Source organism: Etheostoma spectabile, unplaced genomic scaffold (assembly GCF_008692095.1).
Source record: "Etheostoma spectabile isolate EspeVRDwgs_2016 unplaced genomic scaffold, UIUC_Espe_1.0 scaffold465, whole genome shotgun sequence".
NCBI lineage: Eukaryota > Metazoa > Chordata > Actinopteri > Perciformes > Percidae > Etheostoma > Etheostoma spectabile.
In genome coordinates this window covers 388626-403992 of record NW_022605616.1, presented here as the reverse complement: position 1 = coordinate 403992, position 15367 = coordinate 388626, and the positions used below count along the sequence as shown (strand labels likewise).

Sequence of the window (15367 nt, the reverse complement as noted above, 5' to 3'; positions counted from 1 at the left end):
GGGCTCTCGCCCTGGGTGTAATTGAATGTAGAACCACCACTGCTTCCTGTATTACAAGTAAACGGAAAGTTGTTCCCCTTGGTGGGCGTGTATTTCAGTATGAAGTATGACGCAATGTGCTCTGTCTCTATTGGTTCGAGCCAGGAATGCTACAATACACATGCATAAAGATCCACTTCTTAATGTCATTCAAATCACCAACTGTCGATGTTTTGAAACCAAACTTTGAACAGTGATTTCCAAAGTACCAACAGTCATCAGCATGTTGGGATTTAAAAGAGACACACTTTATTTCATTGGTCCCATGGCTTCCTTACAATTTCATTAAATGAAATTATATGCCAGTGTTAATTCTCAAGAAGGTCCTTCAACTATGTAATTTGGAACAATTCTACTTAAATTGAGACAGAGCTCAGATTGTAAACTTTCAATTAATATTTGCTCTTAACCGAAAGAGTCTTTAAGGCAGTGCACAGCAGGTCAGATGAATTCGCAAACATGTTAACCTTAAAATTAAGGAATAGTTACTTGGATTTAATGGATCTCTGTCTGGTTGTCCATTCATTAATATATCAGCAGTTCTTTCAGAGAATTTATGGAAGCCCATTTTTTCCTGATGTTGAGAGTTGTAGGGCTCCGTTTGTTAACAACAGTCCTGTTTTGATTGTTTGTATAGTGATTGATAAATAGTTCCATAAATAATGCTGTAACAGTGCCACATTTTGACAGACATTATCGACAATATGAATACATCATGTTAAAATCTATTATAAATTCCTCTTTGATCTTTAAAGCAGCATATTTACACATCCGTAAGCTCATAGTTATTGCATCACACAAGATTCAAAACACATTTAAACCCTGTTTTCCGGTCTTGGCACAGAGTACTCTACCTGTGTCTCTGAAATAATTAAATATGGTCGATATACAGTATATAAACAAAAAAAAACAATTATTTGTACATTCGAAATACTCTCAGATTTGGTATTTTACATTTCTGATCAATAAATTAAAAGTGTCCCTGAAACAAATCAGGCTTAGTTGTGTATTTTCGCAATTGTCTTAAGTGTTTCTGTCATTTCTGTGGTGGAAGTCTTTGAGAAAATAGTGTGACTTCACTGGCGTTGTGCCTTGACTCCTGTAGCGGAATACAAATTCCCCCGTAGGGATTCACAAACCACGTTGTACATGCTCTAAAAACTAGTAGGAATACCTATCTCAATTTACCACAAACCTACCATATCTGGACAAATCTAGACATTAGGTATTACAAAATACAAACAACTCCTGGATAAAAAAAAAAGAAGTCAAAACCCCAGACCTTAACGTTTTGGGATAAAGCTGGGATAAAAGTCTGATGCTTTATGTTGCATCTTTACTCCTACGACACTACCACTTCATTAAAATCTTACTTCCTAAGTTTGGACATAAAATCCATCCAACACAGAGGAAATACCTCGTCCAACTTGCTCCCCAGTTGTTTTAAATGCTGTTATTATTCTATTTGGATGAGAAAAAAGCAGCAGCTCATTATTTCTGTCCCCTAGGTGGCAGCACACACTGTGAGACCTTTCCACAACAATATCCCAAAACATAACATTTGCTTCCTAAAACCTTAACAATATAATTTCATATAGACCTGCTTCATTTTACAAGGAAGTTATCCTTATAATCAGCACGCGTTGGGAGGAGAAACACTCACAGTCTCCCTGTGAAGCTAGTATAAGCTCTTCAGTGCAAGTTTGAATTCTTTTAACACACACACACACACACACACACACACACACACACACACACACACACACACACACACACACACACACACACACACACACAACAATCAAGTTCATTAATGAAATCAACAAAACCTTTGGAGGAAATTGTGATTGTTTGGACACGAGTGGTCTTCTGAAAAAGATCTTAGGTGTAGATTTCCTCAAAAGGTTTTTCCATAAAAATAAAAATCCTGCCCGGGTGTTTTGTGACTTCCAGAGGAGAAATGTGCGTATGACATGAATAAATAATAAATATGACATCCGGGGGGAGGGGGGGTATTTACAAAGGTGTACTATTTACAGAAAGAAAAGAAAAGAACTTTCCATGAAGCTAATTCATTTCCAGTACAAAACATAGAAGCTACAGCCGTGATGCTATTGAATTTAATTTATATAAAAAGGTGAGTGGATAATGCCCTGGTTTTGTGAAGGGGGGGAGGGGGGGTTCGGGTATTTTTTTTTACCCCAAGTTGTGTAGCTGTATGTCCTAAAATGTTCTAAACAAAAACACTTAAGTATGCCCACATAATGGGAATCTAATTAGTCCTCAGGTAATGGCGTTTGAAAAATGTGCTCATCTGCATAACAGATCTTACTTTTGCCTGAAGAATTGTGCTAATGAAATAAATGTAATGTTTGTTTGTAATCAGGGTACGATTTGCTGGAGGGGGGGTGTTAGTGGGGGTTGGATCCCTGCCTCACAAAATGGACAAAAATGTATGACTAAGGGGGGGCTCAGAGTGATCAATGCTACGTCACCAATAGCCCATATATTTTATACTTTAAATAGAAGGATTTTAAATTAAAGTAAAGCGCTGTAATGTGAACACATAGTGCCGTGGAACAATAAAATCTGAGCGCCAGCTGCTGGTTGTATTTAGCCGCTACAGAGCTCCAGGACGCCGGCTTCCAACAGCAGGTGTTTAGCCGCCAATAGGTGACTGGAGGCCGGCTACAGGAACCGCCAGATGACGCTCCTTTCAGGGGTTGTGGTAGTGGAGTTTAGCCAGAAAATGCCGCGATGACAGTTAACTTTAGGCACCCAAACAACTAGCTAAGTTTAGGAAAAAAGTCTTGGAATGGATTAAAACACACAAACAAGCGTTTCCTGGGTGAAATTATTTCGTTTTCACGACAAAGTGAATTTCGCCCTTTGGCTAGAAAACGCTTTTATGTTGACACCACTATGTGCTATTTCACATGAGATTTTTTTCCATTGGTGCATATTTAAGTGTTTTGGCATGGCTGGCCTAGTGGCATCCATGGTATTGAAAAGGGGGGATTTAATTCTTGCGTGTTATGTTTTGTTTACTCAAACCCCCCTTCCCCTGCTTTTTTTTCCAAATCGTACCCTGGTTGTAATGTTTCAACGACATTATCTGTATCACAGAGCTAACCTACACCCTCCCACCCATTTACATCATTGCTTTTATTGTTATTACTCTCAACTAGTAGATCTAAAAGACCTGCCTTTCCTCTCAGGAAAGGTTAGCAGCTAGAAAACATGACTACTTTCACACCTAAATACGGGGAAGTTTCAAAAGAAAAGGTCCTCACGTCAGAAGCAAGCAGTAGTCGGACAGAGAGTTTTTGTTGTTGTGGCTGCTGTCCTCAGTGCTGTCCTGTGTGACGGTTTGTAACGAGTCAGTCGTTTCTCTCTCTGCTCCTGAAACTTAATCCTGCCCTCTGATTGATTGTGAGCAAACATCTGAGCAGCTCCATATTGCACCGAGCAGAAAGACAGGCATCAGAAAAAGAGTAGCAGATTGGGACGTCTTCTCATAGACGGGAATAAAAGCAGAAAACAGTGGGTGTGAATCAGACCGGTATTAAACCGTGTTTGCAAATAATTTTTCAGATTGATACTTTCAGGTTCTCGTTCCATGGTCAGACACCACCCTCTATTTAATACTTCACTTTACTTGGAATTCCTTGCAAACACCATTTTCAATGTGAATGTGTGTGTGTGTGTGTGTGTGTGTGTGTGTGTCCGTGTGTCTCATTCATCCCGGCAGGTTGGCAGGTTGACAAAGGTGAAGATGTTGTACTCGATGAGGCAGGAGAAACACAGGAAGACGGAGTAGAGGAGGAGACACATGAAACCCAGGCGCTTGTCCAAAGTCCACTTATTTAGGTGAACTCCCAGGACCTGGACAGACAGACGGACAGGGAGACAGACAGATAGTCAGACAGACAAACGGAAGGCAGACACACAGACAGGGAGACAGACAGACGGATGGACAGGGAGACAGACAGAGCGATAGACAGAGACAGACAGAAAGACAAGACAGATGGATAGGCAGAGATACAGACAGAGAGATGGACGGACAGAGATACAGACAGGGAGATGGGCAGACAGACAGACAGACAGACAGACAGACAGACAGACAGACGGACGGTGAGGCGGACATACAGACGGACAGAGAGAGAGGCAGACAGACAGTGTGACAGACAGAGGGAAAGTGAGGCGGACAAACAGAGGGACGGAGAGAGAGACGGACAGGGATGTGGGTGGAGAAACAGGCAGGTAAACAGATCAATAGACAGATTGAGACAGAAATCTGTAAGAGGAATTAGTAAGAAGTAGGGATGCAACCATGCATCATGAATACGTTATTAATCGAAACGTTTTTAAATATTACAACAGGTTGAGATTAAAAAAAAAAAAAGAATCGCAATGTTGCAATTTTAAACTGCCTAGGGCGTTATTTTACTTTTGATTTCACTTGTTTGGCTTCAGACGTCACTACAGCTTCTCAAGTTCTTTATTTAGTTATTTGAATGTGAAATTTGTTTTAAAAAATCTAATTAGAATTTTTCATTTAATTTGTGTTATCTGCACTTATTAAAAGAGCAACTGAAATTGCATTTAATACAATTTCATCAGTGTCACTTTTGATAAGAGGACACATCTGTTATTTAGCTGTTTATATAAATGAAGAACTATTTTTCAGTCATTTGTCTTGCTCTTTTTGTTAAATAAATTGTAAGAAGTGAGTGTACTGTTCCATCCCTACTGATAAGACATGCTGTATATACTCACAGTCATAAACACAGACGCCAGCAGGAGCCCCACAGAGAAGATCAGTCCTTTACTGTTGAGTTTGATCTGCAACAAGATCATGTGTGGGACATTAGTACTACAGTAGTACATCACTTTGAAGACAAATAAGTAGAAAAAGAACAAAAAGAACTTTTGGAATGATCTTACATGAATATATTTCCTCTCTTTTGCAAAATCAATGCTCTGTAAAGCAGAAGCGAGATGCAGATTCTCTGACAGTGTAGTGTTGGTGCAACACCCCTGACTTTGCATATTGTCTTTTCATTTCAAAACTTATTGCGAGGGAACGGAAAAGTAGTCCCCCCTCAAGGCCGTGACTAATTCCAATGAAGTTAGAATGTTGTGTAAAACGTAAATAAAAACAGAATACAATGATTTACAAATCCTTTTCAACCCATATTCAATTGAATACACTAAATGGAATGGCTTTTAATCCGGCATGAGACCTGTATGTTGTGTTTGTCTGGTGTTGCATTCTGTCTATTTATTATTTCATGTCAACGTACAGCACTTTGGTCGAACTGGTTGTTTTAAATGTGCTTTAGAAATAAAGTTTGATTGATTGAATGTTTGAACTGATAAACTTAACTGTTTTCTCATTCTGAATTTGATGCCTGCAACACGTTCCAAAAAAGCTGGGACAGGGGCCTGTTTACCACTGTGTTACATCACCTTTCCTTTTAACAACACTCAATAAGCATTTGGGAACTGAGGACACTCATTGTTGACGCTTTGTATGTGGAATTCTTTCCCTTTCCAATGTACGACTCAGTTGCTCAACAGTCCGGGGTTAGGGTTAGCCTTAGCCTAACGTTACGCCTCCTCTCTTTGTTTTCGGTCTTAACCCCGCTTGTCGGCAGTGCTGTAGGATTTGGTCTCGTCACAGATTGACTATATACTATAGAGCTCAACACTGACCCCCACTTTTTTGACTGCTCGGGTTCCAGAAGTGTTTTTCCCTGTTCAATGTCTCCATTGACGTTTTATTACATGCTTATATACAGAGTTTTGAGTCTGGAACCCTGCCAACCAGCTACAAGATGAAGCGTGACCATTAAATATTTTAATTAATGCAAAATAGCATTTTGAAAACAGCAAAAAAGACTGTGTACAGAAACGATCATAAACTTTAATGGTAACATTTCCACTGTAACCGTAACTGTTTTTGTTAAAACAAGGTTGATTGCACAAAGTGTGTTGCTACAAATAATGATAGTGTGTTCCATTTACCGAAAGCCGGAGCTTGAACGACATCACACCCGAGTTGAATGCTTTCCATTTACAAATCGTATTTTTCAATGTGGGCTTGGCTCTAGCCAAGTTAGCCATTGTTAGCAATACCAGTTAATAACAACGTATGAAGCTGTTTTTGTGCATACAAACAGTGTAACAACATGTCTACAGATAGACGATGGACAAGACTTTGTGTACAGCTGATTTAGTGACATACAAATAAGACAGAAGTGCTAATAAACTGTACGTTACTACTGCTTTCACTACTGTTGATGCACGGAGCATCCATGTTGGATTTTGAGCTCGTGGTACTGCAAGGTTGTCTGACTTCCCAACTCGGGAATCTGAGTTCAGTGGGGGCGGGGGTGTTTCCAACTTTGACCTCAGACCTCCGAGTACAAATAGAATGCACGATGAGTTTCTATTGCTGAGCTATAACCAGCTATGTTTGACTCATTAGTAGGGGTGTGACCATCATAGAACTTTGGTATTTAGCTGGTTTCACCAGTCTCTGTATCATTGATGTACATCGAGGAGTGTGCTACTTACATCTGAGCCATAGTTGATAGCCAGCGTCTGTAGGGCCCAGGGGAGACCAAGTCCCACCAAGATGTCAAACACGTTACTGCCAATGGAGTTGGACACCGCCATGTCGCCCATTCCTGGACAAAGAAAGCAGGAGAAACAGACGGAACAGGACAGAAAAAGAAAGACAGCATGAAAGGAAAAGTGAGTGAGTGGGCAACAAGGAGACGACGCTGGGTGTGGGTGTGTGTGTGTGTGTGTGTGCAATATGTTGGCACAGAGGTAGGTGGATGTGGACAAGATCAGCAGAGTATCTGTCTGACTGACGTCCTACAGAAACAACAAAGTGGTGAAGCAACAGCGGCTACAAAGCGAAAGACGGATGGCCAAACTGCGGTGGCGAGTGTGTGTCTCCCAGCGAGCAGTCAGACAGACGTTTAAATATTTGATGACAGGAGCAATAATAAACCCAGATGAAAGGATGGAGAAAGGGACCCTGTTGGGCTGTCGTCCCTCACCACCCCCACATTCTTTTACAGTCTCACCACAGGGATGGAAGAGGGACAGCAGAAAAAGATGACGCGCCTACACCTACACACACACACACACACACACACACACACACACACACACACACACAGATACACACACCCCATCCTCCCTAGCCATCTCTCCCCCTCTCTGACTCTTTAACAACAACCTCACTTTGATTCTGTTGTTTGGAATCCATCGAGCCATAGGTGTGTGTGTTTGTGTTAAATGACAGCTTGGTAACCTGTCATTGTGTTGTGTGTGTGTGTGTGTGTGTGTATGATTACCTTGTCGTGCCACTATCAGGCTGGCCATGCAATCAGGGACGCTGGTGCCGGCTGCCAGGAAGGTGATGCCCATGATGACATCAGGAATACCAAGTGTGAAGCCTATCACTGTTACCTGACGCACAGACAAAGAGAGACAGAGACAGTATTTTGACAGTTTTCTTTGTGTTAGAGTGATAGGAGAAAGATGAGACAGCTTGAGATGGGCTTGGAAAAGAAAATGCTAACCCGTTTGGATGGACTGCACAGTCCCTGTCTCAGCAATAAAATCCTAGGTTAAGAATATGAGAAGACAAAACGTTGCGGCTTAAATTAAATAAATCTACATGTATGTTTAATTAGGAACAATGTCGAAAGTATGTTTGCGAAAGCAGATTTATTGCATTACACTAAGGTACTAGCTAGCCTAGATGAACCAGCGTTAGCCACCATGCTACAGTAACTCACCAAGTCACTTGCCCTATTTGCCACTGGGTTTGTTGACACCACAACTCTACTTCTTTCCATTGTTCCTCCCCCTGATCCCCACCCCAATCTCCGCCTGGCCTTTATCTTGCCTAGGAGGCTCATAATTATAGGCCTGTGGGCCATTGGAGAGCTTGGTTTCTTCATCCACGTCCATTGTGCTTTGAGCATAAACTTGACCAGACTCCCGCGTGATGTCACTTCCAGTCCAGTGATTTATAGATTCAGAAGTTATTTTATCACAATTTTATCTCAAAATATCGTTTATGCCAGTTATATATTCCTCCAGTTTTGAGAATCTAGTTGTTTCTCATTAATATACACTGTGCTGTATAGGGGTGTCCAACCTGCACATTGCTCTTTAAACACAAGACCCAGGAGGCTGGTGTTTGTGTCCCGGTAAGGCCAAAAGCTAGCTTTACTATGTCTGTAGCTCAGGAGGTAGAGTTGTCGTCTACCAATCAGAAGGTTGGTGGTTGAATCCCTTGCCTCTGCAGTCTACATGTTGCAAGATACTGAACCCTAAATTGCTAGAACCAGTGCAGTGCCCGCTTGGAGCGATGTCTTTTTGGAACGGGGTTGATTGCTTGGTTATCAGTACTGCTGCTTGCAGCGTTTATTTAGCTCTTTTTCTTCCTTAGCTTTACAATTTGCCTCCCATTCATCCATCCACATAAATCAATGATGGCGCAGCTGCTATGCAAGGTGCTAGCCTCCTCAACAGGAGCAACCTAAGGTTCATTGCTCAACCTCTAATGCTCTACCTCTTGAGCCACAGCTGCAGTCACTGCTTCACTCTCAACTACACTTCTGTCGGTCCACAGCAGTACACCTGCCATGTGCTAAGTGTTGGATGGTTGGATGAATGCTTTTTGAATTTTAGACGTGCAGCGTTTCACTAAGGTTTTAGGTCTGTTAGCAAGTTTAGTCTTTAACCTTTTTTAATTGTTATTTATTAACTCTTTGAGCTTTTCCAACGTTTGTAGACTCCAAAATGTGAAATAGCTTTTTACCCTTTTTACCCTTAACCATATAGCCAAACCTTAGCCAAAATACGTGCACCTTAATCTTCCACAAACCTATGCAAAAATCTGGACTTGTATTTGGATCTTGGCTCAGCAGCATTCAGTTGCTTTATTTCAGCTACTTATTGCGATTGTTGTGGACAAAGGCGATACACTGGTAAGAAGAAATTATGTTTAACCATGTATCCAGCTAATTTAAATAGCTCACATTACTGTATTGTGTTTAACAATATGCTACTAAATTACCCTTTTTTCATGTTTTCACTAATAAACCTCCTCCACCACCAGAACACCGTCCTCCCTGCTCCAATTTGGGTTTCTTTTACTTTCCATTCCAGCCAATCTTCTATTAATTTAATTTTTTGTTAATTTCACAGGTTAATTGCTACATTGCTACAACATTAAAAATGTTAAACAAATGTATAAAATCCCACACGCTATTGCAGAAAAGCATATCACGGAGAATGTATGTTGCTATCCCCATTTCTGCCAGTTTGCCTTCCCCTCTTTTCTTCCCAGTCTCTCACCATCCAGACCATGACGTAGGAGAAGGCGGCGATCCACAGGGTGGAGCTGAAGAAGGATAACATGAAGTAGTTTTCCCAGCGAGGCTTGGCGCAGTTGGGGACGGTGACGTAGAGCAGCAGGCACAGAGGCCAGGCCACCAGCCACTTCAGCTTGTTAAACACACCCGCTGCAAACACACAAGATAGGAGACACAGTGTCATGGCTCAGAGACATGGAGGCAGCGGAAAAAGACAGATTATTATACCCTCTTATACTATATTACGTCATAATCCACCTCTTGGTTTCTATTGGCTGATTTGTCGTGACGTTTTCCCCAACAAGTTGTGTTGATGTTATGTCCGTGTCTTTAAATGTCTACAAATGAACTGTCAACTTGATGTTGACGCTGTCTGACACCTGAACAAAGATGGAGCTTGTCCAAAGAGAAGAGTAGAACGGTGCAAGCTATGATATGGTAGGCCAAGCAAAACCAACACATGCAATCTCTAGACCTAACGAGAGTAAATAAGATTTCGCCAGGGTTGTGGTTGTGCCATGACACTAAGTTCTCCAAGATTTAAACTGATATCCACCCATAAGAACAGTTTACTGTCCTATTCTGGTTTAAAAAAAAAAAAAAAGATTAATGCAAGTTTATTTCTGTCCATAGCTTTGAAATGTTTTCATTTCTTTATTAGTATCGCTCATACAGGTTGTGTGTTTTTGCAAAGGGAGACAAAGGTGAACATTGTATGGTCATATACTGCACTTCATATGAAGAAAAGAATGCAGTAGTAAGATTAAAATGTTAATAAGTTAATTTAAAGGATAAAAACTAATAAACTACTTAATTTGCTAAATTGTTTCTACTTAATTTAACTCAATTGCCAAATTGGAATAAAGACACAAAAAGACATAATTTGATCCACACATTTGATTGGATACGAATTACACTTGCCGATGATCAATAATAATTGCTTACACCAGCAAACATTTGTGTGCTTCTGCTTTAGTTAAACTTTAACTAAAAACTTTAAATCTTTTTGTTATAATTTTCAGTTTTTCAGCTTATTCTTGCTTATTTTTTTAAATCACATCTGTTAAGTATGGCGCTGTAGTTGAGACATTGTTAGCTTAGCTTAGCGGGGGGAAACAGCTAGCCTGATGTTCAACAATATACATGGCACCACTTTTAAAACATATGTATCTTGTTTGCTCTCACGCGCTCTGCTCCGGCCCCTCTACCTTCTAGCTGAAAGCTTCTCCCCGTCTGTCTGTCTGTGTTGTGAGTGTTCTGTGTGATCAGCAGTGCAGGTGTTTAAAGCCCCTGACACACCAACCAGACGGCCGACCCTTGGCAGAAAAAGCAGTTGGACTGATCAGTCTCCCCAAGTTGGTCAAAAAAGTGCCTCGGAACACACCAAAGCGACGAGACGTAATACGTCACCATAAAAGCAGACGGCGCCTAAAAATGAAAACCAGCAGCTGATGCGTCATGTGGGTCTAGCTTCTCCAGAAATTCAAAGCCAGACTGTCATGGAGGTTTGTTCAGAATACGATCTTATATTTTAGTAAAATAGTTCACCGAAACGTGTTTCTGAAAACATTTTAAGCGAGTAATAGGCCTTGCAGTTTCTGACACAAACACAAATCAACAGAGAACTATGTAATGAAACATTATCTAACAAGTGTATTGTAAAGGCTAACGTTGCTTGGTTAGCACAATGACATCATGTTAGAAAGCACAGCTGAAATGATTTGTCATAAATTAAGTAACACTAACAATAGTGTTAGCCACAATGCTAACGGCATTATAACTAAGCCAAACGGTACTGTCACAACTATTTTAGTGCAAGTCTCGACATAAGCAGTGGCCTTAGTTGATCGCAGAGAGCCAAAGTGTGTGCAGTACCTCACACAGCACATAATTGGAACTGGAAACAATACTGAGGATTAATTACTGCTGCAGGCGTAGATGAATTAACGCTACACAATAAAACTTCCATGATTAAAAAGTCAATACACACCTACCTGTTCTACAGGCATAATCGTGTAAAAAGCTATATTTATTATGTTGAACCCTGTAATTTATTGATTTAAAAGCAACCTGTTTCTTGCAGATTGTCACGTTACTGACAATACAGCTGTTTGAAGGTAATATATGAAGTATAAACTATCTCTGACAGCTGTAGGCCAGCTAACATAATCTTTAGCTGTCTCCATGAAGCTCCCAGCTAAGCTCCTAGCTAAGCTCCTATTACTCGCAACGCAGCTAACTATTGATAACATAAGCTTTTTGTCTCAGTGGATGTTGATTTTAGAGTCTTGTGTTTCTCACTACCGTAAGTTATAGTTCATCAGAAGTGACGTGAGAAGAGGGAGATTAGTGAACCTATTTATAAAAAAATAAAATCACATTTGAATAGTAACTTCAGCATTCAAATAGTATAGATTTTTTTACTATTCAAATTATATTCAACTTTCGGAATTCGTTCCGACAGCCCTAATAGACAATGTAGATTTTGGTGGTGGTAATTTGCTGCTACCTTATCTTGCGGTGACTGTGTGAAACTTCCTGGAGTCACTCCAGGAAAGAAAACAAATTTCCAAAAACATTGAATTATTTCTTTAAAGGTCCCACATTATGCCCATTTTCAGGTTCATACAGTTCTCATACTGTCTGTCTGAAAATATCTGTATACTTCTGTCCAACATGCTCTGTTTTAGCGTATGTCCCTTTAAGCCACTTCTCTGTGTATTGTCATCTTGATACTTTGACAGTATTTATATAGCAACGCAACCTGCTTTATAATCAAAAAAAACATTCTCATTTGCAATATGAGACCTTTAAACAAAAGTGATGCGAAATAATAATTCATTAATTACTAATTTACAATAACACACAGATGCATCTACAGCAGGTACCTGGGCACTGGAAGGGTACCAAGGGTCCCTCGCCATCCTCTTCTTCTTCCTCTTCATCGTTCTCGTTGTTCTCATTGTCCTCGGTCTCCGTCTCGTTGCCCGCCTCTTGGTCGTCGCGGCGCACACTGACGCCCCTTTCAGCCTTGGACAGCCCATTTTCTATGCCCCGCCTACTTCCTACTTTCACTGGAACATCCGAGTCACCGTTGGTCAAAGTTCGGGTGTTGATTAGACGCTGCCTCTGTATATCACACACACACACACACACACACACACACACACACACACACAAACATTCTGTTTTAGTTTAGTTGAAGTGTTTCACCGAACATAAAAACTACAAATTACATTGAAGAAATACGAAAATGTGGGGGGGGGGTAGAAACGGCTTGTTGGTGTTATATAAGAAACGGCTTATATAAAAACCACCAGCAAAGGACATTCACAAATGTTGGTCAAACTAAAAAAAATACAAATCTATCAGCATGTTATACAATCATACTGCTTTTGTATATGTAATAGCAACCTGGTTTGCAGATTGCTATTAAATCTTTAGAGGGTAATATTAGAACTGACCCTTTTGAAATAAATAAATCCTTCCAGACATTTTATTCCAATCTGTATATATTAGAGGTTACTTTGGATAAAACTGTGACAGCTGGTTGAATCAGCTTGACTTGCCTCAGTTATCGGAGAAGTCAACTAACTTAGACAAATTGATCACTTTAGAGGAACTGATTGGCAATGCGGAATATGCAAAAAGGAAAATCACCGGGCCTTGATGGGATCCCCCCAGAATTGTGTGCAACTTTTTGGGAACCACTGGGCCCATTCCTTCTTGACATGATTAATTTCTGTATTGAGAAGGCCGAATTTTAAAGGGATGTTAACTGCCTTGATCGCCTTACTCTTGAAAAAGGAAAAGGATCCTACAGAGTGTTCTAGCTATCGGCCTCTGAGCCTGTTTAACGCTGACATAAAAATCTTTTCAAAGCTCCTAGCCCGTTGTTTGGAGTCTCATATGGCATGATTAGTGAACCCCGACCAAACATGATTCATAAAAACGAGACCAGCAGCAAACAATGTTAGACGTCTTCCACACCGTTGATGCAGCAGAGGACAGTAAGACCCCAATATCACTTCTTTTGCTTGATGCAACGAAAGCTTTTGACAGACTTGAGTGGCCATTTTTATGGTCAGTCTTAGAAGTGATGGGTTTTGGTAAAACTTTAATTGGTATGATCAAAACTTTGAATTCTAATCCCTCAGCCCGAGTCTTGACTGGATGGACCTCCTCAACTTTTTTGTTTCCAGTTTCTAGATCCTCCCGCCAAAGCTGCCCCTTAAGTCCAGCACTACTTGCCATTTCTCTAGAAATGAATGGCTCCTCGATATGCATTCGAAATACACAGCATCATCTCTCATTGTTTGCGGACGATGTTTTGGTTTTCTTAGAGAAGGAGTATGGAAGCTTATCAGGCTTTAAAATTAACTGGTCAAAGTTTGCACTACATTGAAATGACTCTGCCTGCAGTTCAATCATCCCTGCTAACATCCCCATTGTTAAGCAGTTTAAATATTTGGCCATTGAGGTCTTCCCCTGCTTAAACCAGATTATTAAACATAACTATTATGCTGCTCTGAACAACATCTTGAAAGATATGGAAAAGTGAATGGGTCTCCCCATGTCTATTCAAGCCTGTATCCCAGAGGTTAAAATTAATGTTTTAACCAAGATTAATTTGGTGAGCTCTATGCTACCTCTCTCCCCTCCTGCTGGCGTGAATTATCTAAAAGACATTTGGAGACAGACATTTAGGTTTCAATCAACATTCAATCTACCACGTTCCTCTTTTTTTTTTTACCTTTAATTAAGATCAGCACTCAAAGCGTATGGCGTCCCTTGGCAGAGTCCTTTGCCCATCCATCCTATCCGGAAGTTATTTACTGTGCATCCTAAAAACTGTGGGATGGTATCTAGGCTTTATCAGTTCTTAGTGATATCTGTCCGCTCTGTCCTTACTCTTGAGAGGATATAGCCGCGCAATTGCCCAGACCTGTGTAGCAATCTCAACTGGCATGATATTGGGTCTAATATTCCACAAGTGTCACGCAATCCAACTCTCTGGATCTCAGAAACGTGCTATATTTGCTGGACTTACAGCTGCAAAGAAGATAACTGCAACTTGTTGGAACCACCCCACGACCTGTCACGACCATTGTCTACCTGGACGTGGTGTATATGCAGCTTTCCACGGCACGCATTAATGACTCTGGACTGAGATTCCGGGCTGGAGTCCGGGCTGTTGCCATGTTTGGTTCCTTGTCTTGTATCTGTCTGTGTATATTTCTGTTTGTGTATGTGTTTGGGTGTGTCTGTTTCTGCGTGTGTTGTTTTTCGTCTCCCTCCCTTCCCTTTCCTCCCTATGTGTTCTATTTTAGTTATTTATTTTTCTTTCTGGCCGCGTTCTCTGTCTCAGTGTATGGTTTGTAATTGTTTGTTGCTGTTTACTTTTCCAAAATAAATTTAAAAAAATTGATCACAAAAAAAAAATGTGATCCCTGCATATGTATGCTGCAGGTAGGAGGTGGAATGAGATAACCAGGTGTCTACCTCATGTCTTCACTGGTCCTTGAGATGGTCCTCCACCAGATTACCTTGTTAAAGAGGCTGTCTGAAACACTTTTCCCTCCAAGGCAAAACACACTGCCGTCTGCTTCAAACTGGAAATGGCAGCAATTTGTTTTGTCTCTCTTTATTTGGATCAAAAGTGCAGCTGTGGTGCGCCTGTGTGCATCCTGACCTCGGTGATGAGCATGCGAGAAGCCATGGTGAGGCGGGTTCTCGGGGAGAAGTGGCTGGTGATCATGATTCTCATGCCCGCCTCGGAGAAGGACAGCTGGTGGGGGTATGCCGACAGCAGCTCGTCCACCATTAGCACCGATGGCTTCCTGTGGTGGTTCGCTGCAGAACAGACACGCACACATGCACACACGCGCACACACACACACACACACACACACACACAC

The 15367-nt window shown here is 41.0% G+C and overlaps 1 protein-coding gene and 1 long non-coding RNA gene across 2 annotated transcripts in view; one reads left to right on the top strand and one right to left on the bottom strand.

Annotated features, from left to right (window-relative positions):
• Positions 1-1423: 1423 nt before the first annotated feature.
• The window catches only part of slc24a3 (solute carrier family 24 member 3), a 197871-nt gene continuing 183927 nt past the window's right edge, over positions 1424-15367 (bottom strand). Inside the window, exons 11-17 of the mRNA XM_032511822.1 lie at positions 15142-15302; positions 12338-12578; positions 9433-9599; positions 7416-7530; positions 6622-6734; positions 4819-4884; positions 1424-3924 (exon numbers count right to left, since the gene is read on the bottom strand). Coding sequence (XP_032367713.1) covers positions 3775-3924; positions 4819-4884; positions 6622-6734; positions 7416-7530; positions 9433-9599; positions 12338-12578; positions 15142-15302 — 1013 coding nt within the window. The 3' untranslated portion in view covers positions 1424-3774. The remainder of the gene's footprint in view (positions 3925-4818; positions 4885-6621; positions 6735-7415; positions 7531-9432; positions 9600-12337; positions 12579-15141; positions 15303-15367) is intronic.
• Positions 5047-15367, top strand: part of LOC116686770 (uncharacterized) — an 11048-nt gene continuing 727 nt past the window's right edge. Inside the window, exons 1-2 of the long non-coding RNA XR_004331349.1 lie at positions 5047-5057; positions 5150-5152. This is a non-coding gene — a long non-coding RNA (uncharacterized LOC116686770). The remainder of the gene's footprint in view (positions 5058-5149; positions 5153-15367) is intronic.